We start from the raw sequence: 27,585 nt of genomic DNA, 5'->3' as shown, positions 1-27,585 counted from the left end.
GTAAAGTAAATTTTCTCTTTTCCATCAATGTTAAACCTGTAGACTGAGTTTCCTAATATGTAGCAAAAATGTGTTTGCTGTAATCTGAAACCTAAATTTCACTGCGTGTAGTTTGATGGAGCTATTTTTAAATTACAAAACTATGTGGTTGAAGTTGTGAGGAATAGAAAGTCTGGTGGTTCATTTTCAAAATCTAGTATTCAGCCTTAATTGGATCAGATGTGGCCCTTCCCTTTGCCCACCCTAATTCTAAAATTAGCTAATCCCGTAGATTGTAACCCCAACTCTTCCTATCCAGAGAGAGGGGCAGTACCTCGTCAAGGATAAATGTTGTCGGACCGCCCACCCAGTCGAGCTAGCTTAATCAGATACCCTGAAGTATATCCTTTGGGCCGAATAAAGGTTTGCCTTGCCCATCCACATTTGAGCATGTTTGATTTCTTGCAGCACCTCTTATTTCTAATAAAATGTAGTCATTTTGAGCAGCTCCTTTGTCCTCAGTCTTCCAATCATAATGCCTACATGCACTAGGTGATACAATCATAACTATAGCCCTTCCCTTTACCCTCCCCAATTTTAAACTAGTCAATTGTATAGATTGATACCCAGAATTCCTCCAAGCCGAGCAAGGGGCAGTGCTGCATAAGAGATTAAAAATAAATATTAAAAAAAGAAACCTGGGCAGATGTCCCACCCAGTATGCTTGCTTGCCAGATTTTTTTGGGTAGCACACTCTTCTGCAGAAGTAAAATTTTGCCTCGCTGAGTACCTCTTTGTGTGTGTCTGATTTCTTGCAGCACCCAGATATTTCTAACAGTGTTGTCCTTATAAGAAGTGGGAAATTTGCACCCTGACACAGGCAGAGAGAACAGCAGAGAGGCAGAGATTGGAGGGACACATTTTTTAAACTAAAAAACATCAAGGATTGATAACAACCACCAGAAGGTAGAACAGAGGCTTGGAACAGATTTTCTGTCAGTCTCTGGATAGAACCAGTCCTACAGAAACCTTTCTTTCAGACTTCTACTCTTCAGAACTGAGGGAGAACACATTTACATTCTTTAAACTATCAGTTTGTGGTATTTGTTACAGTAGCCAGAGGAAACTAATACACAGGGTCCAGCGTAAAATTTTCCTAATCAGAGGCTACTTCAGGTAGCCCACCCACGGGGCTGCCTCAAGAGGGCCAGAAAGTGCCTACTTTTTCCCAGGCAGATGCAAATGTTGGTGACAACAATCATCAGCAGATAAGGTGGGAAGGAAAAGGGTGGGGCCATTCAGTTCCACACCTGAGGGTGTGCTGGACAGTCTTGGACTGTCTCAGGTGTTTTATTTGGTCATTCCTGCTATGGACATAGAGAAGTAACAGACATTCTTGAGTCACTACAGGGCTCTTGAAGGTTAGAGAGTCCAGGGACCAAGTGACATATTCAAGGTGCCACGAGGCAGAAGGCAACATGTGGAGTGTGTTGCTGATATACTGGGGTCTTGTCAGTCCTGATCTACACCAAGGAGGAGGAGGTCAGCTAACCCTTGCTAGAAACTCAAACTACTTACTCAAGAAATAGACTGAAACATTAGTAGTGGATGCTCAAGCAGGGACAGCAGTTGAGTTGAGGCTGAGATAGGATAAGAAGTCAGGCAAGAAAGGGGCAGAGATGCCAAAGGGCACAAAGGACAGGTGCTTTCAACTGGGGAGACCATCAGGTGGCCAGAGAACAGAGCTCAGAAGCAAGGGAAACAAGAACACAGGAGAAGGAACAAGTACCAGAGCTTCCTCCTAAAGGAGGACTTCAAGTTGAGTGTGTTGGAATAAAGTGTCCCTCCTTCCTGGGGCATATGCCAAGGCTGGGGTAGCTGAACAGGAATTTGGTAACACATCTCAGGACAGAAGTTGACACTTTTTGCATCACATCATCACACTAGAAAAATACTAAAGGAGGTCAAGTCAGCTTTGTGAAAGATTGTCTTTTTTTTTTTTTTTTTTTTTTGGTGCAGTACTAGAGATGGTGTAGTGGCACCCCCTCCTACACAGGAAAATCTTAATTAAACATCTGCAGAAATCTTCACCATAATTGATCTTAGGACTATCAGCACAAGAATCTCTACTAAGGAGCTACTTAAACTTCTTATTTCTTGTTACTCTATCTTACTTGACTTGGAAGAGATCAGCACCCTAGGAGCTGAACACCCCTTACGAGTTTTTCACACAAATTTATGGACTACTTTATGTAAATAACAACATATATAATAGGTTTTAGAAGTGTGCTTGCAAATGCAAAGTATGATAAGAAAACCAGATTCTTTTAACTAGACCTTTGGCCTTGGACTGGAGCTTCACAGAGATGTTTACTTTCAAAGATAAGAGAAGAAGTTACTAATTGGGCTCCTCTGTAACAACTGCCAGGGGGAAGAAAGAACAGGGAGAAGAAGCTCCCCTCTTCTCAGGTGTTGTCCTTGAAGGGTTAACTTGCCCAGAACAGAGAAAGAAAAAGCTTTTGTGTGAACTTCTGCAGACTGTGAACCTCTGAGCCCCTCCCCTTACACGCTGAATATAAAGTTCTGAAACTGCCTGAATTTGGGGTTCAGGGGGATTGATGGATTACAGCAAAAGCATTGTACTCTGAACCTGGCTAGAGCCAAATAAACCTGTTTTCTGTTCCTATTTGGTGTCTTTCTTTGTCTGTCCCTTGCAACAATGGAGCTCAGGGTCTCCTTTGTTAGGCAAGCTACAATTCGGGGCCATGAATATTGTCATGTAGACCCCCTCCCTCCAATTGAGGACTAAATCCCTCCCCTGATAGCCTCACACAACCCCACCCTGAGTGGGATCTCTTGACTCCAAAGGACTGACAACCCATGTCAGAGATCAAGGAGGATAAGAGGTGGGTTGTTCTGAAGGGAAGCAATTAACTAGAGGATCAAGGGCTGTTTGAGGGTGGGAGGGGGATCAGGGCTAAGGGAGCAGAGAAAGAGGCCCCAGTCCAAGGGCACTGACCATGAGATTGGTCTTTGAGAGCATAGTCCAGTGGTCACACTTTTGGGAAGGCAAGAAGACAGACAGAAGAGAGCAGAGAGGTCACTCCAGGAACCCCACAAGCTGGAACACTCTCTGGAGTGTTTACATTTCAAAGATAAGAGGAAACACCATGCTTGGGACATGGCTTTGCAGTCCAGGTGTGTGCTGGGAGGGTCTGACAAGAGGTTGTTTACATAGACTCTTTCACCTTTCCCCTCTGCCTTGAAGGGTAATTCTTAAATACTTGTAATGTCCCAATTCAGGCAGCTCCACCTGCCTTACAGCTGCAGACTTTCTCCAGGGCCCCTCATGGTGTGTGTTAGCAGATTCCTTTTGGGGTGACCTGGCCTTTGGAAGGATCAGCTTACCTCCTGTGCCTGGCATGCTGGTTCCACTTGGGTCATTTGGATGTGGAGCTGAAGGTGGCTCATAGCCGATCACCAAGTCAATGGTGGCCTGCATAGAAACAATTCATCACAGAATCAGTGCAGAGCATCGGAATGTTACTGATTCAATGCCAGTTGGTCCAGCAGGAGTAAAACTCTAAGAAGGGATGAGTAGGGAAGTAGGAAAGCCAGACAAGATAGGGAGAACAAGGACATCATGTGCAGGACTATTTCTATTTTCCCACACGTGAGCCAAGGTGGGATGGGAAAGGAGCTACCTTGTTACAGTTGCCAAGTGTGTGATCCCTAAGAGGCTGGAATCGAGTTGTAACAAGCAAGTGTTACAACTAGGCTCCATCCTAGAGTGGAGGTGGCCTCTGCTTACAGAGCTCCAATTGGAGACGCTCATTTTTAAAGGCTAATTCGTTTGTTGCTAGTTAACTTATATGAGTATTAATTGCTGAGATTTATTTTCACATTTTTGTCTAATAAAGAATTTTAAGGGTCCAATAAAAATGCATATTATAATGTGATTCATAAAATAGGATAAAAAAGGGAAGTCTAGTCTGAGTAGAGGAAGCAAGTATGCCGATTATAAAGTTCAACGTAATTGCCAGCCTTCTCACTTAAACCATGATCCCAAAATCCTAAGCAAGTAGGAAAACAACATTTTATGCAACTTTCATTACCAGAAAGAAGGAAATATATTAGATCCATACAGGAGATAAAGTTATTCCTGCTTATAAAAAATCTCAGAAAAAAATTTCACATGGGATATTATTTTAGGATAGAGTTAATTTACTTTTATATTTCATGGACCTATAAAATTTCAAAAAAAAAAAAAAGTATCTTAGGGGAAATCAACACAGGCTTGCTAATTTTTATTTGGCCAAACATGTGCCCACAACTACCATTTACTATCACAGTCATTTCATAAAAGAAAGGCATTTTAATCCCAAAACAGGGAAAAACAAACCTCAGAATAAAGGAAGTTCTTTGCAAATAAAGATGATGTGTGCATGTTCATGAACACACAAAGACACACAAACACACATACACACACACATGCTTGTACACATGCATGCATACATACATTGCATTGCTCTTATTTTTTCCTTGGACGGCTCATCAGTGAATATTCCTTCATGGATAAGATCACGGATGGACTGACTTAGAACTACTGATCTACAGAGTCACGCAGGGTGCACACGCCTGTAATGTTAGGGGCTCTGGAGGCTGAGGCAGGAGGATTGCAAGTTCAAAGCCAGCCTCAGCAACTTAAGGAGTCCATAAAGCAACTCAGTGAGACCCTGTCTCTAAATAAAAGTTTAAAAAAGGCTGAGGATGTGGCTCAGTGGTTAAACACCACTGGGTTCAATCCCTGGTACCAACAAAACAAAACAAAACAAAAGAACTACTAATCTTGGAGATACTAGAGTTTAAAAATATGCATGTCCACAGCCCCATAGCAAATAAAGAATCATCAGAAGCTGGATGCAGGGCTGCCTGTAATCCTGTAGTTCGGGAAGTTGAGGCTTCACTAGTCTGATGCCAGCCTGGCAAGACCCTGTCTCAAAATAAAATCAAAAGGTGGGGGAGATAGCTTAGTGCATGCATGTAGCTCTGGTTTCAACCCCAGTAACCTGGATGGGGGCAGGGGGAGGGGATCGTAAGAGCAGCATCTTATGCTATTACCAAGACCAAGGCCACAGCACGAACACAAACATGGAGGGGCTCAGTTGCTAAACTTAGTAAAGAATCAAAACCCAGAAGATCACATGGGTGGCTCATCTGCTGGCTCAGTTGTTTTCCTGCTGTGGTCCATTTAGCCTTTGGATGCCCAGATGTGCTCTAAGGACCTCAGCAGGGTTAGGGGATCTCAGGGGCAGAGCTCTAGGCCTTCACATTCCCTACTCCATTCAATCACAGCAATTCTGCCATTTTTCTACATGTGCTTTCTTCCACACTTTAAGAAATGCAAAGAAGTCAGGAAGATCACTGGCAACCATCTTTCCTTAATATCATTTCTCTCAGCTAGGTTTGGGGTAGTTAGATGTCAGATGACACTTTGAATTTATGTTTCATGATCAGAATATTGATTCATAGAAAACTGGTCACTTCGGAGACCAGATCAGCACAATTGACACTCTCATGGATGTTGAGAAGCCTAACCTGTATTCTTGCCTAGAGAGATACCCTCTCTTGGTATATATACATTTTTCCATTTGCCCAGGCTTTCAAGCAAAATAAATTCATTGGGAAATGAAACAGTTAGAGGTGATGGGCTGAGTGTGGTAGCTCTATGAGCACTTGTTAGTAAACCACATGAAGCTGATTTTTAAAAAACATTTTTGAATTCTGACTGGACATCAGACTATATGTACCTATTTAGAGAGGCTGTGATCAGAAAACAAACTTTATTATTGCTACCCAAACAATAATACAGATCATGATATTTCAAGGTAATATGCACAAACTACACTCCTTTTGGGGACGGTCTGATACACAGAGCTATGCCACACAAATACTAATGTCCACATGGATAAGCACAAAGCCAAACCCAGAGAGGTCCCTTTCACTCTACAGAGTTCTGTTATGGAAAATCAAATCTCAAGTTTGCTACTTCTGTGACTGAAAATAGAGGACAAGGCCATTTGAGGTGGTATGTGAATGAACCCATTTACCTCAAAAACAGATTTCTGCTTTTACTGTAGTGAGCTAACTGTCAACCCATGTTTTTTTTCTGAATGAACTTTTGCTTAACCATCTCACATGGATACCTTTCAACAAGAGGGAAATGCTCACCCCAGTGTCTTGTCCCTTTTCGTTTAGCAGGGAAATGAGCTTGTAGGGCAGTGATCTGCTTTGGTCTCCAGAGAGGTCCTTCAGGGAGACGGTAGCTGTGCCAATTAATCTGCAGGGAAAACAAACAAACAAACAAAAAAAAGCAGGCAGTGGTGTAAGTAGGGGTCTGGCATCCATTGGATCATGGGACCCCTCCCCAGCTCCCTGCTATTCATTGTTACCATTTAAATCAACTCATAATGAGATGTGGGCCAGGGTATTTCTGCAGTAAACATGACATATCTGCCACCACTCCTCCATAACAACTAGTCAGTTCCAGAGTCTAACTATAATGCCTATGAAATCCCAATAGTCACAACCAATGTAGATGGACCATCAGGAAAGACCAATAGAGCCAGAGAGAACAGCAGGACAAAACTCAGTAAAAGAGGAAGGTATTCTTCTGTAATAGGAATTTAAAAGGACTCACAGAACTTTGCCCACTATGAAAATGTACGGTTCTCCGCACCCATCCCACCCCATAGACCTTCAGAATGTTTACTTTGAGAAAAGGTTGGTGGATTACTGATGGGGATAACTTGCTACCCCAGAGTAGATGAATACTGGAGTAGCAATCCAATTCGGATGTGTGCACCATTCTCTCTGCCTGGGTTGAACCAAGTCTCTACTCCTCGCCCACCTATCTCCATGGTACATATTGCAACAGAAGCACACTGTGTCCCTCTCCCTGGAGTGAAGCTCCCTGGAGGCTCTGATTGTTCCTGTTTTGTCTGCTACTCTAACCCAATTACCTGGGACGTGGTAGGTACTTTAAAGATATTTACAGGGTGAAGGAAAAAATAATAATTAAAGAATATCTGACACCTTTTTTATAGTAAGGCACATGACTGAAAAATGTATAGAACACATCGCCAGAGAGATGGTCAACCGTACAATCATAAACCATGGAAAATAGTATGTAATGGGGAGGATGTAACCTGAAATGGGAATGAAAGTAGGAGAGTTGAAGAAGTTCACTTTGTGGAAGGCAGTCAGAAAGGCAAGGGAGCCCAGGGGTATGCTTTCATCTCAGTGTGGACACTGAGAAAGGAAAAAGGAATAGTAAGAATGTCTTCATGTTGCTTAGACCTTGCTACCTTTGCAACCACTTACACTAATACATAGCAAATGAGATAGAACAGAAAACTTTTAGCATTGAAATAGAAAATGAACATCGAGCCCTTAAAGTGATAGAAGAGATTCTCCATATTAAAAAAAAAAAAAATCCAGGGTGAGGGAATTATATTTGAGTATTTTTATGTAACTCTAGGCTTTGGGGCAAAACTAATAATCAGGAAAGTTTCATTTTGTGGAGAAATAACTTATCTTAAAATTTGTACAGTTTCTTTAAAAATCAGGAAGTGAAAGTTGATATCAACATGGGCACCTAATTTTTGAAGTGACAAATATATATCCATTTTCTTCTCTCCAACTCAGACCTCAAAAGAAGGTCTAGATTGTAGAACTGGGGTCTGTCACCCAATCACATACATCAGTGACTCCACAATATTCAGTGACCTCACTTTCTCTGAAGAGATTTATTTTATTGCACAAACCAGGAAATTGCTACAGAGCTGTTTCACTCCATTTACCCAGTGGTTATGGTTTCTTGGAAGAGGGCATGTTCTCATACAGAGAACTACAACTGTGACAGATTCTCATCTGATAAGCACAGTCTGTGGTTAGCAACAGAAAAGAAAAAAATTTGTCTCCAGAGAAATAAAAGTGAATTATTCATTCTTTTCAAGTCAATACAGAAATTAAATCTGCCAGGCAATTTTGAGAATTGATGGCAATTTTACAGAGTATTTTTTAGATGAGTCTATTCATTTGGTATATTGTTTAGAGTATTTTTTCTCCTTGGCTACTCCACAAAGTGTTCCTCCAACACAAGGTGAGAGCCATAATATATCTCTCTCTTGGCCCCACAGAGAGCTAGGATTGCTGTCTATGCTTTCAGAATACCTCTATGGTGTTAGAATAGAACAGTCAGCTTTGAGGACATAGCTCAGTGGTGGAACACTTGCCTAGCAGGAATGAGGCCCTGAGTTGAATTGCCAGCGCCACAAAAATAAAATAAAATAAAATAGAGCCATGGGGTTGGCTAATTTAGTTTTAAAGAAGAAGGAAGTGTGAAAAATATATGTTTTAAAAGGTCACCTGGCTGTTGTCAAATGTCTCAATGAGATGCTCGCCTTGAAAGACACGGAAACAAACATGACTTTATTCCTCTCATTTGCATGATTCATAGCCTAACTCTGATCAAGATAATGACATTGCACAGTTGAACATGTACTGATTTGCTTTTGCTAAACTCAAAAGGACCTAACTCTCTAAATCAGCAGTAAACAAATCTTAGCACAAACCACATAGCATGCTGAAAGAAACGAGGCTTGGCCTGGGATTCAACCAGCTTATTATTATTATTATTATTATTATTATTATTATTATTAATGAATGGCTCTTTTTGTTTTTTTAAATACCATTTTTTATTGTTGTTGTTTATTTTGTATGTGGGGATGGGGATTGAACTCAGGGCCTCACGCATGCTAGGCAGGTGCTTTACCATTGAGCTATTTCCCCAGCCTCTGGGCCAGCATTTTCAACCTTGGCACTGCTGACATTTTGAACCCATTAATTTTTTAAATTTTTATATATTTATTTTTTTTTGGTGGTGAGGAGCTGTCCTGTGCTTTACAGGTGTTCAGCAGCACCCCTGGCCTCTACCCACTAGAAGCCCATAGCGCCCCCACCCAGCTGTGACCAACAACTAGCACATTGCTAGTTGTTCCCTGGAGGATAAAACTGCCCCAGGTCAAGAACAATTCCTGCTTTAGCTCTAACTTTCTGAGTTCCAGTTTTCTCTGAGGCCTGCCTAAGTGACTCATCCCTTTGAGCCCACTTCATTATTGGCAGACAAGTGGGTGGAAGTAAATAATTTTCAGCTCTAAAAGTTCTTTATCTTGAAGTTCTTCCTGTCTAATTTACGGGAAGGGATCCTCCTAAAATGTGTTTGGCAACCCAAAATGATAAGCAGGGTTTCTGCCTTCAAGAATATTGGCCTATAAAGTTGTAGACCAAAACTAGATCACATAGGGTGTCAGGGGAAAAGGTTAGGCCAATAATAGAAATGTGGAACACACTCAGCGTTATGTAAGACAATAGGGAATGGTGGGGCTTGTGGTTAACCAGAGAGAACAAGCTTACCTAAAACACAGAGCCTTACTGCTGATCATTTATGATCCTGAATGGTTTCATAACCTTCAATCTGACCCAACCAGTATATTCTGCTTTTGCTTTCCCATGAGACAGTAGCAACAGATCACTGACCAGGAATGGGGTAAAGTAAAAAAGAAGCCAATTATAAAGTTTAACCTCAATTCCTTCATTTAGAAGCCTTCGGTCCCATTCTAAAAAGCTGTGATTTTCATCATAAAATTCTGATGCTTTTGTTGGTGGGCAACATGTAAAAGAAACTACATCTTTTTCTCCCCGAAGTAAAGAAGGTGTGTTTAGATGGAAGCTTTAAAAAACTACAATCTCAGAGACATTGTCACAGCTAGGCTGGTTGAGAAAAAATGCCAACAGTTACAACTTCTAAGAACTTTAACTGTAAATCAAAGGAACCATTCCCTATGGGCAAGCCCCAGCCCTGCAGGAACTCCCAGGCATGCCTGGCTGGGCCAATTTGCTGTGTTGCCTGGATACAGATTATTGTGAAAAACTGGGAATGATGACTTGGCCTCCTCCATGGAGGACTGGAACAGCTCAGTCCGACCACAGCCAATTTCCTTAAAAGGAGGTGACACTGAACCCGGAACCTTCTTTCTTTCATATTACTACTGCTATGAATAGGCCAAAATGATGGTGTGACAGTAGTGGGGAAATTGCCTTGTATTTCATGGAAAAAATCAGTCTCCCACCAAAACAGGCAGATCAGGGCTCAACAGGAAACTGCAGTGAAAGGCCCTTCAGCTCCCCTGCTTTACTTGTGGAATTAATAAGTTGCACATGTATTTTAAAATGAAGAAAAACCCCAGTCATGCTCCTTTTTCTTTCAGTCCATAAATGTCATATGATGTGGAGTTGGGTTTCTAAGTGGCATGGAACTAATCCCGAGCAATGGGAGCAACTACTTGACAATCCTAACTTAGATATTGGGATTGGGAGAATAAAAGAGCTTAATGGTAAGCCAGTCAACGTAGTTGTGCAAGTGCTGGTTAAGAACCTCCTTAAATATTTTGTTTATCTTAAAATAGACAAAAGTGTAGTTTGTTTAAAAAAAAAAAAAAAGAGGAATGGAGAATGTTCTCCCATTAGCACTGGCGCAAACATGGAGAGCCACATGCCTCTGAGGTGACTCAGGCCTCCTCTGGCTGGTTGTTAAGCAGGGGAGCTCTCATATACCAAGACGTCTCTGCAGCCGGGACTCAGCCCACATGGATTAATTACTGCAGGAGGGTTTACTGGAAATTCCTTCACAAAGAAAAGGAAAAATATGTTGGAGGCTGGGAAATAAACCACACATTGTGCTGTTTCTGCCTCTGGGGACAGTAGCAGAGTGTCATCTTGCTGTCCTCTGGGAAGCTGAACTCCGACAAAAAAAGTTCCCAAGCTGCCCCCAGGTCCCTTGTGGAGAAACTGAAGACACCGACCTCCCATCCTTTGAAGCACTGGGCTCTTGACAGGGTGGGCCTTGTCATTTTGCCCAGGCCTGTAGGGCCCTGAGGCTCTAAGGCTAGGCCTCCAACTCCCTTCCCCATACTTATCCCTGCCCTGAGCCAGTGTCCCAAGCCAATAGGTAGGAGAGCCAAGCACACCCCTTATTGTGAACTAAACTATTAGGAAAGGCAGGGGCACATTCTTTGCTTGGCCAGACTTCAGTCAGCCTCTGGAACCTTCTCTTGTGTACTTTCTTATAAAGTGCCATTTCAGTAAAAAACAAAAACCAAAAAACAAAAAAACCCTGCTAAGTCAGTTTAGCAACTCCATATCTGATCAGATTCCTCATCTTCCACCATCTCCCACATGACATCTGATCACCCAGGCCTGCCTTCAGCAAGAATCCTGTTAGGTTGGTTTAGCCAGAATCCCCCTTATCCCTGATATTTCCTCTTAGAACTTTTCCATCCCCTGTTTCCTACCCTGCTCCTTGTCCATGCTGTCTGTGGAGTGGAGCCCAGTCTCTCTCTCTCCTCTCTCTTTTCTCTCTCTCTCTCTCTCTCTCTCTTTCTCTCTCTCTCTCTCTCTCTCTCTCTCTCTGACTGTGGCAATGGTCCTGATTTTCCTTACTATGCTTTAACGAGTGTCACTGAATAATTTTTTCTTTAACAGAGCCAGGGCAGCAGAGAACACTGTAAGAATCCCTTGTCAAGGCAAAATCCCATCTAAGAGCATCTGCCTATGCCTGCCATCCGCTTACCTCCCAGTCCCCCATCCCAACCTTGTCAGCTTCTGGATTATCTCCTGAGCTATTTCTCAGAATGTGTCTCCCCTGGAGCTCCCTGCATCAACATCACCTGGGCGTTTGTAGATTCCCAAGACCCTGAGTCAGACTTTTTCCCTAGATAATTCTTATAAGTCTGAGAAACAATGAGCTAGACCAGTAACCTTCAATGGGAGCCTGAGGAAGGAGGAGGGTGAGTGCAGGGGTGGGGGTAGAGAAAGCAACTGGCAAAACAGGACCAGGGGACAGGGGGGCATGCGAAGTTCTGAAAACATCCAACGTGATAGTGCAGATTCTCATTGGGTTGCAGGCCTGCTGAGTAGAGTTGATGGAGTTTTGTTTACTGCAGTTTGTTCCATTCAGTGATTGGCTTTCTATGCACAGTTCTCCAATGAGAAGCCCTTCCCTCCATACCAGAATTGTCAGAGAACTTGGAGGATTCTTTCCCGTTGTTCAAAAGCAAGCATGGGGGCTGGGGTTGTGGCTCAGTGGTAGAGCGCTTGCCTTGCACATGTGAGGCACTGGGTTTGATTCTCAGCACCACATAAAAATAAATAGAATAAAGATATTGTGTCCATGTATAACTAAAAATTTAAAAAGATTTAAAAAAAAAAAAAGCAAGCATGGTGTTTAGAGAATAGAGGAGCACTGATCCTCAAAAGTGTTCCCAAACCTGGCTGTGCATAAGTCTCCTCTATACTTTCAACAAACTCCATTTCCTGGTTGTAAAAGCACTGACCCAGCACAAAGGTCATGGCTGCATGGCAGTAGCGGCTCTCCTTTTCCCTGCCTCTCCTGCCACAAGTCGCATCTCTTTAACAAGGGGAAAGTGCTGAGTGGGAGCACAGGTCTCCTCACCAAATAGCTCCCAGTCAGCAAGGTATCCAGGTGGGTGTCCGTTAGCTGGTGGCTGCAAGGAGCGGACTGACCAGCCTAATGCCTGGGAGCTTAAAGACACTCAGTATCACTATTGAACCCAGGGGTGCTTTTACCACCAAGTTACGACCCTAGCCCTTTTTACTTTTTATTTTGAGACAGGGTCTCACTAAGCTGCTGGCCAAGAGTTTACCATGCTTCTGCCCCAGCCTCCTGAGTGGCTGGGATTACCGGAGAGCGCCACCACACCTGGTTCAGTATTTTGTAAATAAAAGGACTAGGCCCTGCTAATTTTGCTATTTCCGTCTGGCCAATTCCCCTGTTCAGTCAGGCTCAGTGTTCTCAATCCATGCTTGCCCGCCCGGAGGGGTCAGTCCAGCTCCCTCAACCATTACAATCACAGTCATAGCTTTTCCTTCATTGGAGCATTTATTGATCCATTCATGCCCCTGAGCCTTCTGAGGTAAGGGGGCAACACAGCATAGTGATTCTGGGTGTGGAGGTAGGCAGACCTGACCAGCTCCAGCTCGTCCTTGTGCTCTGTGGGCTGCGGACCTGTTAACTTGATTGAGCCACCATTTCCTTGTCTGCAAATGGTGATAGTGACAGCTTCTACTCGATGGCACCAATATAAGGGTTAAAAAGATGATGTGACAAGTGTTTAACACCCACCTTTTATTATTTCTTCCGACATCATTCTAGAAAAGCCATTTTTTTAAAAGCATAGAAGGATGTGGCTCAGAGTAGTACTTGCAGGGAAAGCGGATCTGAACCCAGGCCTAGCCCCCAATCACGGGGGAGTGGGGGGCTCATCACACAGGAGGCGGGCGAGTATGAATGAACACACAAGAACCCTTTGTAACCGCCCACATCTATTTCTGTACAAGCACCGTGTCAAGTTCTTAGGACCAGCCCTTTCTCTTACCCATAACAGACAGCCCCAGCCCTACACATGGGCCACCGGTACCACAAATCTGTCTGGGAGGTAACTTTTATTTCCCTCAGAGTTAGACAGAGGCAAAAATTTCAGCAGCAGCTGAAAATTCATGAAATCCAATTTACTGGAATCTAAATAAAGTTTTTCAAGTCATATGTCTCATAAAATGTTTCATTATAGAAGAATCATCCTTATATAATATACAACCCAACCGAGGAGCTAGGTTGTAGCTCAGTGGTGGAGCACTTGCCTTGCATATGTGAGGCACTGGGTTTGATCCTCAGCACCACATAGAAATAAGTGATAAAATAAAGATATTGTGTCCATCTACAACTAAAAACAATTAAAAAAAAACTATCTAATAGCATACATTCACCTTACCCTGTCATTTTCTTTCTTTGTACTCTGCTTTATTTTCTTTCTACCACTTATCACCATCTGATATTATTAGATGTGTAGTTATGCCAAATAGATATTAGTTCCATGAAAGACACAGGGCTCCCCCAATGAGTTCTCAAAGCCATTCATGAGCCAGAATAGGCATTAGTAAATATTTATAGAGTGAATAAATGAATTGTCCATCATTGAAGACGTCCAATGACCTTGCAAGTTATAAAAGCTTTCTCTCCTAGAGGCTACAGATATATAGCTCAGTGATAGAGCACTTGCCTAGCATGTGAAAGGCCCTGGGTTCAGTCAGTACTACAAAAAATAAAACAAAAAAACTTATGTAGCTTGCTGTGATGGCACATGCCTGTAATCCCAGGGACTCAGGAGGCTGAGGCAGGAAGGTGGGAAATTCAAAGCCAGCTTCAGGGAGGCCCTAAGCAGCTTAGGGAGACCCTGTCTCAAAATAAAAATAAATCAATAAAAAGGGCAAGAGATGTGACTCAATAGTTAAGTGCCCCTAGGTTCAATCCCCCATAACTGACAAAACAAAGCTTCCTCAATGCAAAGAGAATTACAGGTCTTATCATTATGAAATAAATTCCTTTCTCTTTCCCTGGGCATCTTTTTCTGGGTATGTGGTCTCCATCACTCACGAGAGTGTAACAGATGCCCCAGAACCTCAGCTACTTAATTGGGCTCCCCAGGTACTGCAGTACAACCTCTCCAGCCTCCAGAGATGGCCAGCCCTAACCAGCCATGATCTTTTCATAGTTTTGTTGCTCTGCTGCAAATATGGAATGAAAAAGAAATCAGAAGAAGTGAGAATTCTGCCGCACAGTAACATCTGCTTCTGATTCAGATTTGTACACAGCCTGAGAGCTACTCCAGTCAGAAAAGCAGCTGTGGCTCACCACACCCCGTAGAGGAAAGGGACACCTAAATAAACCCCACTGTCACGTGGACTCATGGCCAGGTCAGGAATGAGTCTCAGAACTAGGAGGAATAATAGCAATAAAAGTTGGAAGACAAGATCTATGGCATAGCAGCAAATGGAAATTTACAAGTAATACCACACTTCACCCCAGCAAGCTAATTTCATTCTCAACCACACTCTGTGTTTTCTATAATTAAAAAAAAAAGAAGAAGAAGAAGAAGAAAAAGAAAAAGAAAGAAAAACCTTGGCCCAAGGAGTTATCACATTTCACAATCTAATTTTTCCCTTTTTCACTTTCTATTTTATAGCCCCCTAATTGCTACATATGTCTCTGTGTGTACGTGTTTATTATACATTCTGGTATTCTAGTCTTCAACCTTAACACACACACACACACATACACACACACACACACACACACACACACACACACGAAAGGAGAACATAGTTTATGTTCTCACCACCCAGAGTGGAAAAACCTTGTCATTCATGGAGAAGGATTTTACCTGGAGGGTTTGGGCTCTGTGTATGATGATTTGAATATACATTAATTCCTTGATCTCTCCCTTATAGAGCTGACTGGCCTTGTCCCATTTGGCAAACCTCTCTTAGCCACGTTTTTCTCATCTATAAGTTAGGGATACGACTGTCTGACTGAGTGTTGTCATAAAGATTAAATGTGGTTATGTGTAGAATAGTTTTAGCATAATCGCTCGTACTTAGTAAACCCACAAAACATTTGCTATTATGTTTTCATCAGGAAATTGAAATGTTTCCTTAATTATATCAGATTGGCTTTTACATCTAGCTTTTATTGAGGAAGTATTATAGTCCCCATTATAAAGATGAAGAAACTTGCCAAGACTCACCCAGCCAGTAAGTAGCAGAACCAACATCCCACCTAATCTCAAGATCAACAGGTGGACCCTTGCCCACACCTCTTATGCAGAACTTAGATAATTTTCCTTGTAGATATATTTTTAAGTTTTGTGTTATCTCCTTCTTACATACAATATACCAGATGTCATGCACAGTGTCTTAGACTCAGATGTTGTTGTTGACTTCTCTGCATGTGTGTGGGTGCCTGGGATGATGGTTTTGCATGCACAAGCACAAACATGTGGTGGGAAGGAATACTAGAAATGCAAACTCTTAGAGAGCTAATTATGGTTATTTTATCTCAGACATTATAATTTTCATCTCCATCAGTTCAATTTAGAACTTTCCTATATCTTCCTCGTCTCATGCTCAAGCCCTTGAATCTGTGGAATGTAATACACAGCCTCTTCACTCTCCCACGGCTATTAATGTTATCTTCTGTGCCATTTCAGGGATTTTTTTCCCTCCATATTACTGAGATAAAATCCTTCTCCATGAATGACAAGGTTTTCCACTCTGGATGGTAAGAACATAAACTATTTCCAGTCCTGTGGGAGTCCCGAGGACTATGCCTCTTGGCAGGTGGCTCTTTCCCCTGTATCAATAGTTTCCTCACTGATCAGCCCTCAGCTGAAGAGTCAAGGGGGACTCTCTGCCAATCTCTGGGGAGCTCTGCCTCTGTCTCTCTGTTGCTTTGTGTCTCTCTGGATGTCTCTGTCCCTCTGTCCCCCTCTCTCTGGGTAGCTCTCTCCTCTGGGTCCTTGAGCCACCTGGGCATCTCTAGTGTCCCCCCCCCCATCTCTCTCCAGTTCTGGGAGACAATCAGGGCCCTGTCCTCACACTGTGGCTCAGGAACCAGTCTCGCTAGACATTCGGTGTCACTCATAAGGCTCTTCTCATTTGCTTCAGGAAGCACTGTCTCTGCTAGTCACATCTGATATTGGGAAATGACTGCATTTGGTCTAGTTTTTAAGTCATGTCAGTGGGTGGGCAAATCTTATCCCCATTTTGTCATCTTAGCATAAGCGGAACTGCTACACTACAGTGACTGAGAATTCTGAGGCCTGGGGAGGTGAAGTAACTTGCCCCAGGTCACTCACACAGGATGGTAGAGCTGGGTCTCTACACAGCCTCTGTCTGACTCCAGAATCCACCATGCCACCATGCTCTTCCACCTTCCTGGGAGCTCGGTGATGTTTCACATCTCTCTACCAAGGGTCAGGAGCTTTATGAGAGACATTTGCTTGCTGTTTAAACCCAAGCTGGAATCAGAACTGTTTCTGAGAGCTAAGGGAGGCAGATTCCTCAGAAACGGTTTTTTTTTTCAATGTTTATTTTTTAGTTGCAGGTGGACACAATACCTTTATTTTATTTTTATGTGGTGCTGAGGATCAAAGCCAGTGCCTCACGCACGCTAGGCGAGCACTCTACCTCTGAGCCACAACCCTAGCCCCCAGAAACAGTTCTAATGTGACAGCCATAGGGTGATTTTTTTTTCCTTGTTAGAATTTACTTTTTTTCCCCAATTTGTAATAATTATATTCAATTTGTAATAATAATAACATGACAGTAGAATACATTTTGACACATCATACATAAATGGAGTATGATGTGTCAAATTTTTTTTTCTTTCTTCTGGTTGTACATGATGTAGAATCATACTGGTCGTGTAGTCATATATACACACACATAGGGCAATAATGTCCGATTCATTCTACCATCATTCCTATCCCCATACCCCCTCCCTCCTTTCACTCTCCTCTGCCTAATTCAAAGTACCTCTAGAATCTCAGCTGACTCTTAAGAGTAGATAGGAACAAAGTCAGTTTTGAACAACTTGGTCTTAAACCCCTGGCAGGAGAATATAACCTGAGCACAGTCCTACATGGACTTTTAAAAGGAAAGACAATGTTGTTGTTGTTGTTTAATGTAACTTAAGATGGACACTTGTGTCAGCCCTACCAAAGTAAGTAAAGCTGGAGTCTATAAAGGAGGGGTAATTATGAGAGTGCCTAATATTTAACTATCACAAAGAACTCTAGAAACACAAGCTTGTCCTGAATTTCAGAGACTGGCTGAAATACTAATGGTTTTCATTTTAAATTGTTTACCAAAAAAGTAATGTTTTGCTGTCTTGTTTATTGTAGTCCTAGCATAAACCTTGACCTAGGTATTCTTGTCCAGTCACCTGCCAACTGCCACAATGGCCTTTGGATTGCTGTGATGCTAAATACCCTTAACTGTCCATGCCCCACCTGAAAGAAAACAAGGACTTTGGGTCACTTTCCCCCAACTTGCCCTCTCTGCAGAAAATAGCTTGGAGATGTCTTGGTCACCCACTTTTCCATAGAAATGGAAGGTAGAATTGACGGTGGGAAAATGTAACAGTTGTCCCTTCACCTTCTGAATATAGCTCAAAGGTTTATCTCTTTAAAAAATGTTTTTCTCTCTCTTCTCCCCGCTCCCCCTCCCTAACAAGATTAGGGAGACAGTGTTATCTTTTCTTTCCCTAGTTAATTGCCCTTGAACACACTCAGTACAGGAAGGAGATGCCTGCTTAGGATCTGGGAAGTGAGTAACTCCCAAATTAACAAGTGAATCCTAACAGGCCATCAGGGTGCCCAGAGACCCCCTACCAGAGCACATCTGGAATGTTAGCCCTTGAAGAGTTCCTTTAAACATCCCACCCTCTCTCCTGATGGGGACAGTCATCTTAGCCTTTGGGACAGGAGTCCCTGGTGTTTCTCTTTTGCTAGCAAAGCAAGAAACCTTTTTTTCCCCCTTTTCTCAAAAAAAAAAAAGTTCCTCTATTTTTCCCTAGCACCCACCCCCGCATTGTGAATTAGCATGCACATCAGAGAAAACATTCAGCCTTTGGTTTTGGGGGATTGGCTTATTTTGCTTAACAAGATATTCGCCAGCTCCATCCATTTACCTGCAAATGCCATAATTTCATTCTTCTGTAAGGCTGAATAATATTCCATTGTGTATATATACCACATTTTCTTTATCCATTCATGTGTTGAAGGGCACTCTGGTTCCATAGTTTAGCTATTATGAGTTGAGCTGCTATAAACATTGATGTGGCTGCATCACTATAGTATGCTGATTTTAAGTCCTTTGGGTATATGACTAGGAGTGGGATAGCTGAGTCAAATGGTGGTTCCATTCCATGTTTTCTGAGGAATCTCCATACTGCTTTCCAGAGTCATTGCACCAATTTGCAATCCCACCAGAAATGTATGAGTGTGCCTTTTCCCCCACATCCTTGCCAACATTTATTATATCTTGTATTCTTGATAATTGCCATTCTGACTGGAGTGAGATGAAATCTTAGAACAGTTTTGATTTGCATTTCTCTAATTGCTGGAGATGTTGAACATTTTTTCATATATTTGTTGATCGATTATATTTATTTTTCTGTGAAGTGTCTGTTTAGTTCCTTAGCCCATTTATTGATTGGGTTAGTTGTTTCTTTGGTGTTAAGTTTTTTGAGTCCTTTATATATCCTGGAGATTACTGCTGTATCTGAGATGCATGTGGTAAATATTTTCTCCATGGAGTGATTTTTAAATGTTAAGTTTCATTCATGTGGTGGTATCATAGAGCATTCATTCATTCATTCATTTAACAAACATTTACCAAGAGACTTCCATATGCCAGGCCCTTGCTCAGGACTGGTGGTACAGCATTGAGCAACATGGGTGTGGAGCTTACTGTCCAGCAAAGCAGGAACAGATTAAGTAACTAGATAAGAACGTTGCAGATCCAACACTGAGCTGGATACAGATGTGCAGACCAACACATACTCTGAATACTTGTCTCAGCCCCAGCCCCAGCCTTAACATCCAACTGCCCCTAGAGACTCCCTACATCATTCCTATGCTCATTAGAACTTCGAAGAAAGAAGGGTTCTGAAGAAATAAAATAGGGCATGAGAGGGACAGCGGCCAGGAGGGGATGTTCTGGGCTGGGTGATCAGAGATGCTAAGGCCCAGTGAGAAGATTTTGTATCTACTGCAGCGTGAGGGAAAGAATACCACTTGCAGAAGCCCTGCTCGGTGCCTCTTTTCTTCCCCTGCACAGGCACACATGTGCATGCATTCACACGCATGTGTGTGCAAACACATACAAACTTGTACATTCACTTCACTCCTACATGTCCAGCCTCCTGAAGGTGGTTCTTCTTGAGGAGTTCAAGTGGATTGCAGCAAAGCCAGGGTGCCAAGGAATCAGAGTCCCAGCCTCAATCCTTTGAACCTCAAGTCTCCTCTCCACTTCTCAAGGTCATTGTGAAATTAAATGAGATATAAACTCTCAACATATCATGTCCAATGTAGAATATGAGCATATGTGACTTCCTGTTCAACACAACAAAAATTTTATGGATTTTAACCTGGAGAGGAACCTCTACTCTGATATTAACAGCTTTTTCTTTTTTTCAAAATTAGGAAGAAAAACTACTTCCATTTCAGCAAAGAGATCATTGACCACTCAATGTACATTTTGGTTCCTATTGGTGCTCAGAGGCTTCCAGTATAACATAAGTCAAGAGTACAGGCCTGGACCTGAGCTAGCTGACTGACACATGTGCTGCTGTATGATCTTGAGCAGGTTACTGACCCTCTCTGAGGAAAAACAGACCTGTGTCAGAGGGTGTGTGTAAAGATGAAGTGGGATAATGCGTTAATAGGTTAGTCCTAAGTGACAGCCTTGTCTGCTAAGGGGACTCTCATTCTTCACTGGGAAAATTCTTGCACTCTGACATTATAGCTAAAAATATCACTTTTGTTTATCATGTGATCAAGAAGCTCCTCTGACTCTTCTGTCACCCTTCTTCAGTCTGCAAAGCTGATTGGAAAACTGTAAAGTGAGAGACAGCAGCAGTGGCACTGAACAACCTACCTGGCCCCTGGCACCTGAGAAGGGGCAGTGCCATCGCACCAGGGCTGTGAGTACAGGGACCACCCTGGACCAATCTGTCCAAGGTGTGGCCATGGTGCACAGGCCAACCCAGGCTGCTGGCTCTGTTTGCTGACAGGCAAACAGATGCCAAGTGAGAGAAGTGTTTGCAGCAGCCAGGCTCCATGGCAACAGGCAAATCAGCAAGCAGGACATTGCTTAAGCTGGAAGAAAAATGCTTCACCCCACCCCAGGCTTTCAGGTGGCAGAAGCATTCCCACATTGGACAGTCGGCAGAGGCCTCAAGGCCAAATCTTTAGCAGAAAAGCCAAGAAGACAATCTGGGGCCAAAGAGCCAACCTGTACAAATATTTCAGACAAACATATATCTTATTCCTACAGGGTTTTCTTTTTTATAAGATGCACAGGTAATTTGGCCAAGGTCTATGTAGTGTTCAGTTGGTGGAAACAAAGCCAAAGGGCATGATACCCCTCTGATGACGGGGGCATGCTGTTTGGTACAGTAAGGAACAAAGGTGACAGAGTGATAGTGCCATCACGCTCTGTTCGTCACAGAGCTGACTTGGGGCCAGGCTTTCACTATGCAGTGAAATTTGCAGAACAGAGAATAAATCTCTTAGCAAAAAACACCTGCCCCAGCGACCCTGCCACAGGGCCTACAAGTCCTGTTTTGTTTACCTCTCCAGGTAAGCGACTGGCTTCAGTCCAAAAGCCAGTGTTTGTGGGAAAAAAAAAAATCACACAGTTAACTATTAGCAACCATTACACCTTCCCTCAGGTTGACTTCTCAGCACCTTAAAACAGGACCTTGAAGGCTGGGCCACAGGACAAGTGAGTTTTTCTGGGAAAGGCAATTGGCAGAGAGTGCTGGGCATGGCTCAGAGAGCAGGCTGAGCAGGTATCCCCAAGGAAACCCTGGAAAATAAGGACACTGGGTGCCCAGGAAAAATCAGAGGGAGGAAGAGGGGGTGGGGAGGGAAAGTTTGAAAGAGTGATGGAAATCTACTTTATATTTTGCCTAGAATTTACCTTTTTCTGTTACACCTAAAAATTCCTCCATCATCATAACACCCTGGTGACCACATGCTCATTTGGTCTCTGTGCTCAGCAGACATTGTGGTGTCTCTCCAGGATACAGAGTTCTAAACTTTAGAAGGATCCTCTTACAATAGAACCCATAGTATTTTTTTTTGCTGTTGTTCAGAATGAGAAAGAAAATGTCCAGGTTCTGAGCAACTGCACATCAGCTCTTTCCCCAGAAATGCACACAGCACCTGAAAGGGTGCCGGGGTGAGCCCAGCTGGGGTTTGTCCTCTCCCCATTGCTGCCATCATCCCAGCACCCCACTGTTTTCATGTGGTGTTAAATAAATTCCTAATAGGCTCCCAGTATTATTTCCCCTCTTCCCTAACTGGTTCCTATAAAATCCAGTCTCTACACACAAGGCCTGAATGACCTTTTACAAATGTAAGTCAGACCGTACTCAAAACCTTTTAATGGAGTCCCAATTTCCATTCCATTGAGAATGAAATCCAAAGCCCATGCTGGGCTCACAAAGCCATGGGTGTCATAGCTTTGCTGACCTCATATCCTCCCCTTGTGCTCATTGTTTCAACTTGACTGGACTCTTCAAGTTTCTCAAATATTCTCCTGCCTCCGGGCCTTTGTACTTGCCATTCTCGCTGCCTAGAATATTATTTTCCCCCAGAGAGCTACACAGCTCATTCCTTCATTTTAGGTCTCTACTTAAATGTAATCTTGTCAGCACTTCATATAAAATTGCATCCCCCCCTGATTCCTACCCTCAATCACTCTCTAACCTTTTACTCTGCTTTATTCTTCTTTGTAAGATATAACAGCTTCCTCCTAAGCTCATAGCACTTCACAGTATACCTGACTAGGTACATATTTATTTTATTTGTTTTTGTCTTTCCCTCAAATGTGTAACCTACAGGAAAGCAAGGACTTAGCTGAAGACAGATGGGAGCTGGGAGGCAGACCACTAGGCTCTGCTACCATGCTAAATAGCCATGGCACAAAATGGTAGAGATCTGAACCAGACTTCCAGCGATGGGCAGGGATAAAAACACATGGCACAGATCACAGAAAGGAAGGAAACATAAGATTTGGAAATATATTAGACAAGAAGCAAAAGGGAGAGGATCCAGAGAGGTCTGCAGTTTTGAGCCCAGTGGTATAGAACTAGCCAATCCAATATGGTGGCCTCCAAACACGTGTCTATGCAGAACTTGAAGTATGGTTTGTCCAAATTGGACGTGCTATAAGGGTAAAACACATTCTAGATTTCAAAGACTTAATAAGGAAAACAAAGCATGTTAAATATCTTGGATGATTTAAAAAATATGGATACATGCAGAAATGATAATATTTTTGATATACTGGTTTAAAAATATTAGGGGCTGGGGTTGTATGTCGTTCAGTGACTTAGCATGGGTGAGACCCTGGGTTCCATCCTAAAACTACCAAAACAAACAAACAAAAAATATTATTAATTTCACCTGTTTTCATTTTATTTTTGCCAATGTGTCTACAGGAAAATTTTGAGTTGCATGTACACTCTGTCCTATATTCTATTGGAGAGGGCTGGCCTAGAATATCAACAGTGGTTCCATTCTCGGAAAGAGGAAAGCAAAGAAGAGAAAAGACTATTATTAGTAACAATTAGAGGTTACTGTGAGGCTCTAGTGCCCACTTCCCCAGAACTTTGAAATATGGGAAATAAAACTGTCTTCTGGGATTTGGGGTGAGAGATTTAAAAAAAAAAAAATCACATAAGGATTCAAAGCTGAGATGTGCAATATAACCTTAAAAAGCTAAAGTAGTTTTCGTTGTAAGACTGATGGGACAAGAACTTTCCAGAATGTATAGTTTAAGGGAAAAAATCAAATCAGCCACAAGGGGCATTGGCCGCAACTGAACACAGAAGAAAGGATCACATCAAAGACAAACATGACAGTTTCTATCAGTGTACTTTCTAGGGAGCAGATGTCTGACCAGGCTGAGTCTGATACCCTTAAGTGGAAGACCCCAGTGATTGGGGTGACCACCTGATTTCCTGTCCAAACCAAGCTACTGTTGACAGCAAAAGGGACATTATTAATCCTTGAGCTGCGACAGTAAACAGGATTGTCCCAAACAAATTAGAGCATATGGTCACTCTAACTCAACTAACTCATCCTACTTTATTGCTCTCATTACAGCCTTCTGATTGTACCAAATGTGCCTGAACTAAGACGTGCATATTTTTTAAATATTTTCAATTGTCAATGAATCTTTTATTTTATTTATTTATTTATTTATTTATTTATTTATTTATTTATTTATTTATTTATTTATATGCAGTGCTGAGGATTGAACTCAGGGCCTCACACATGCCAGGCAAGTGCTCTACCACCTAGCCACTACTCCAGCCCATAAGACATGCATTTTTAAATGCACTAATTATAGAAAACTGAAATGTTTCTTACAATTGATGTAGGTATTAAATATTCATCCTTTTGTCTCTTCCCAAACCTGTTATTAATTTAATAGCACATCTTACGAACCATGATACTTACAATCAAGGATACAGAGTAATCTAGCTTATCATGTAGTATGGCTTGAAAAAAAAATTCATGAATCAGAGTAGCCACGCCCACCCATCAGGTAATTGATTCCCATTACAAAACAACAAGTAGGTATTCTGGTTATAAGTATTAGTTTCCTGGGAACTTGGTTAGTGTGAACTGGTAATAAGTCTAGGTTCTAAGTCTACATGACCAAAGTACAGCTCCAGGACTGGTTTGAATTTAATAAGGTCATTCTGTCTCATGGGGACCAGTTTTGGAACTTCCCCACCCAAATTTACCCAGAAGACAATCCTTGGTGTCACCCTGGGCACTACCATGATAACTCCCATGTGAATCTGAAAGATACAGTATAATGATGTATATAGGTGACACATAATCAGAAAAAGGAAGAATTGGTGTTGTGTCCAATATAGCCACAGCTCAGATAAACAACCCAAAGTGAGAAGCAACTATGTACAGTTAACAAAGAAGTTGCAGGATAGACTCATGGTGTTTGCAGACTCTTTGACATACTTCAGTCATTGGAAAAAAAGTGCTGTGATTGATTAGTCATATCTGATATTGGCTCCTAAGGGAGTAGGAGCATGGAATTAAAGCACTGTTACATTGGAAATATTATCAAGTGTGATTGTCAACAAAATGAACAATATTGAGATGATATGTAGAATGAAAAAAGCTGTTGAAAGTAACTTACTTATTTTGTCCAATTGTCTCAAAATCTTTCACAACGATCCCAAGGGAAGATGAAAAGTCCAATGGTATACCCCTCAGGTCAAACTCCAAAATCTGTTCACATAAAGGTTATGAAAATAAGAAGGCTGTTGAGAGCATCAAAGAACATAATAAAATGCACAGTATTGCCTGTTGGGACAATATTTTCATCCACAACAGTGTCTCGAATTACTCAATTCTATAATTAGGTAGAAACTATTGAATTCTATGCCTGGAGGCTGATGAGGGGTATGAGACTCAAACCAGCCTTCCACTCAGAGAACCTGCAGGTGGCTCCAACTTTCCCATGTCCTTGGTTCTGTGGCTTCAGACAGGTCACTGAACCGCTGACTCATGGTCAGAACTGGACTTAATGCCTACCACAGCTGTTGCAAGAATAAGATGGAATATTATCTGTGAAAATACTTTCTTCAAAGTTTATTTTTAAGTGATTTGCTAGTCTTAATTATATCATTATCACACAAGGAAGAGGAATAATCTAAGAAAGCATTTTCTAAAATATATCAGCCCCTTATTTGAAGTTCCACTGTGGTCAATGCTGTAGTCAAGATCTTTCCAAGTTTCCTGTTTTAAATGCAATGGATTGCTTTCTAATGAAAGTGCAAAGAAAATCAGGAGAGCACCATTGATGCCTCTGATTGGCTAGGTAATAAACACATTAAATAAATCAAATAATGGTTTGAGGTTCTTTGCAGTGGGTTTGGAATGGAAGGAAAACTTGTGTTGTACCTCACATGAGAACATATACACTAATCCCCATGGGCTTGAGGTTGGCATTTCATTTGGGTTTGGTTTCAGTTATAAAATGTAGTTGGAAAGTTTACTTGATAAGTAAACTTGCAATATGAGCAAAAACAAAACAAAACAAAACTAAAAACCATGCTGAAAGCAAAATGGAATGAGATGGAAGAAGCCTGTAGAAGACATGCCAGTTCACATGACAACCCATCTCTTTGTCACTGGTCATGTGGATTGAGCTCAAAAATAGACATGTCAGGATGATTCAAAACCTGAAGCAATAAAAACACACAGAATAAACATATTTTGTCTTTGTTTTATTCTTGGAGCTCTGTGTCAAGTGCTAGGGACTCACAGTGACCGACCAGGCAGGTCTCTTATTCTTGTGGCACCTGGGGGTCCACTTGGCTGCTCTGGGTTCCTGTGAAATCACAGAGATGTGGACTTCCCTTGCAACCTGCCTGAGGCAAGCAGGGCTTTCCAGATAGGCAGTAAGAAGCTTTCATCTTTATCTCATTCTGTGATAGCATGCTCCCCTAGTCTTGGAGAGATAGTGAGACTAGTTGGGGGAAGAAGGGATCCAGAGTGGGTGGAGGGGAAGTTTTTATAGCCTGGTGACTCAGTGAAACCAACAAAGACATTTATTACTGATCTTGTGCAGGGAGGTTGGCCCCAGCTTTTGAAATAAACAATGGCGCTGATGATCAACTTTTGAAAAATTAGTCAGAGTAGGAAAATCCTACTCAGTAGGAAAAATAAAAAATTTCACATATCTATGAAAATACTAAACACAGAACCATTTAGAAAATAGATATAAAGTCAACAGAGGGGTGGGGAATGGACAAATAAGTTATATTATATCCTTTCAATAGAATATTACCTAATCATTAAAAGTGCTTTTGAATTGAGTGATATAAGGATATGCTTGGGATACAATAGCAAGAAAAAGTAAGATAGGAACTTGTATTTGATAGTTTGTATTTCAGAAGTCATATTTCATTAACTGTATTTACTCAAAAACACTTATTGATACACACAGATGTTACCTACTTACTTCTTGAGGGTGGGATCAAAGTTAATTTTATAATGTTCACCTGAAGTTTTCAAAATTTCTATATTAAGTATACATCACTTTTTTCAATATAAAAAAAATCAACGTCATTACTCAGCTAGATACACAAAAAGTATCATGTGATATGCTCTTGTTTAATCACACGCAGATATGTTTTTAATTATGAGCTTTTTTTCTGAGATTCTGGAGTTGATTTAGTCCTCCCTCTTGCCACAGAAGTGGACCATATTCACGCAGCAAGCTCCCGGCTGAGCCAGGAGAGACATCATCCCTCCTGATTCCCAGTCCAGGTTTAGCTCACCACACCACCCCATGCAGGAGACAGTCATTGGTGGGCCAACCTCTTTGAAGTGTGCTACTGTCTTGGGGAAAGAAGGGGAGCTGGAGTGAGTAGGGTGGAAATTCTCTTTCCAAAGGGAAGAGTTAGTTTCTGATCCAAAGAAGTAGCTTATCCATTAAAGCAAAGTTGAAAAAAAAAAAAAATCACAAAGTCACCTCATTCCAGACAGGATTGAGTTCATTATCGACTTTCTTCGTTTTCTTTTTCTCATCTGCAAATAAAAAAATTACAGATTCAATCAATGAGAAATAAAGAGCATTTAAAATTCATGCATCCCTTCAAAGAACATTAGCCGAGAGCCTAATATGTGCCTACATTTCCTCATTCATCTGCCTACGATGGGGACCACTTGATATCTATCTGCCTTCCCAATGAAATGACATTTTTTTTTGGCTTAAAACATCTTTCACATCCCCTGGTCTTCAAGGGATTCAAAATCATGGAGTGCTGTGATGTTCTGCTCCTCCCTCAAGCAGATC

The 27,585-nt window shown here is 41.9% G+C and overlaps 1 protein-coding gene across 2 annotated transcripts in view; it reads right to left on the bottom strand.

The window, feature by feature from the left end:
* The window catches only part of Myof (myoferlin), a 149,932-nt gene that overhangs the window by 102,923 nt on the left and 19,424 nt on the right, over positions 1-27,585 (bottom strand). For both annotated transcript variants that reach the window (XM_027939890.2, XM_071611084.1), the window contains exons 2-5: positions 27,262-27,317; positions 24,919-25,010; positions 6,211-6,319; positions 3,388-3,475 (exon numbers count right to left, since the gene is read on the bottom strand). In XM_027939890.2, coding sequence (XP_027795691.2) covers positions 3,388-3,475; positions 6,211-6,319; positions 24,919-25,010; positions 27,262-27,317 — 345 coding nt within the window. The remainder of the gene's footprint in view (positions 1-3,387; positions 3,476-6,210; positions 6,320-24,918; positions 25,011-27,261; positions 27,318-27,585) is intronic.

Source organism: Marmota flaviventris, chromosome 4 (assembly GCF_047511675.1).
Source record: "Marmota flaviventris isolate mMarFla1 chromosome 4, mMarFla1.hap1, whole genome shotgun sequence".
Classification (NCBI taxonomy): domain Eukaryota; kingdom Metazoa; phylum Chordata; class Mammalia; order Rodentia; family Sciuridae; genus Marmota; species Marmota flaviventris.
Note: the sequence above shows the minus strand (reverse complement) of the source record. Positions and strands in the feature narration are given on the sequence as shown.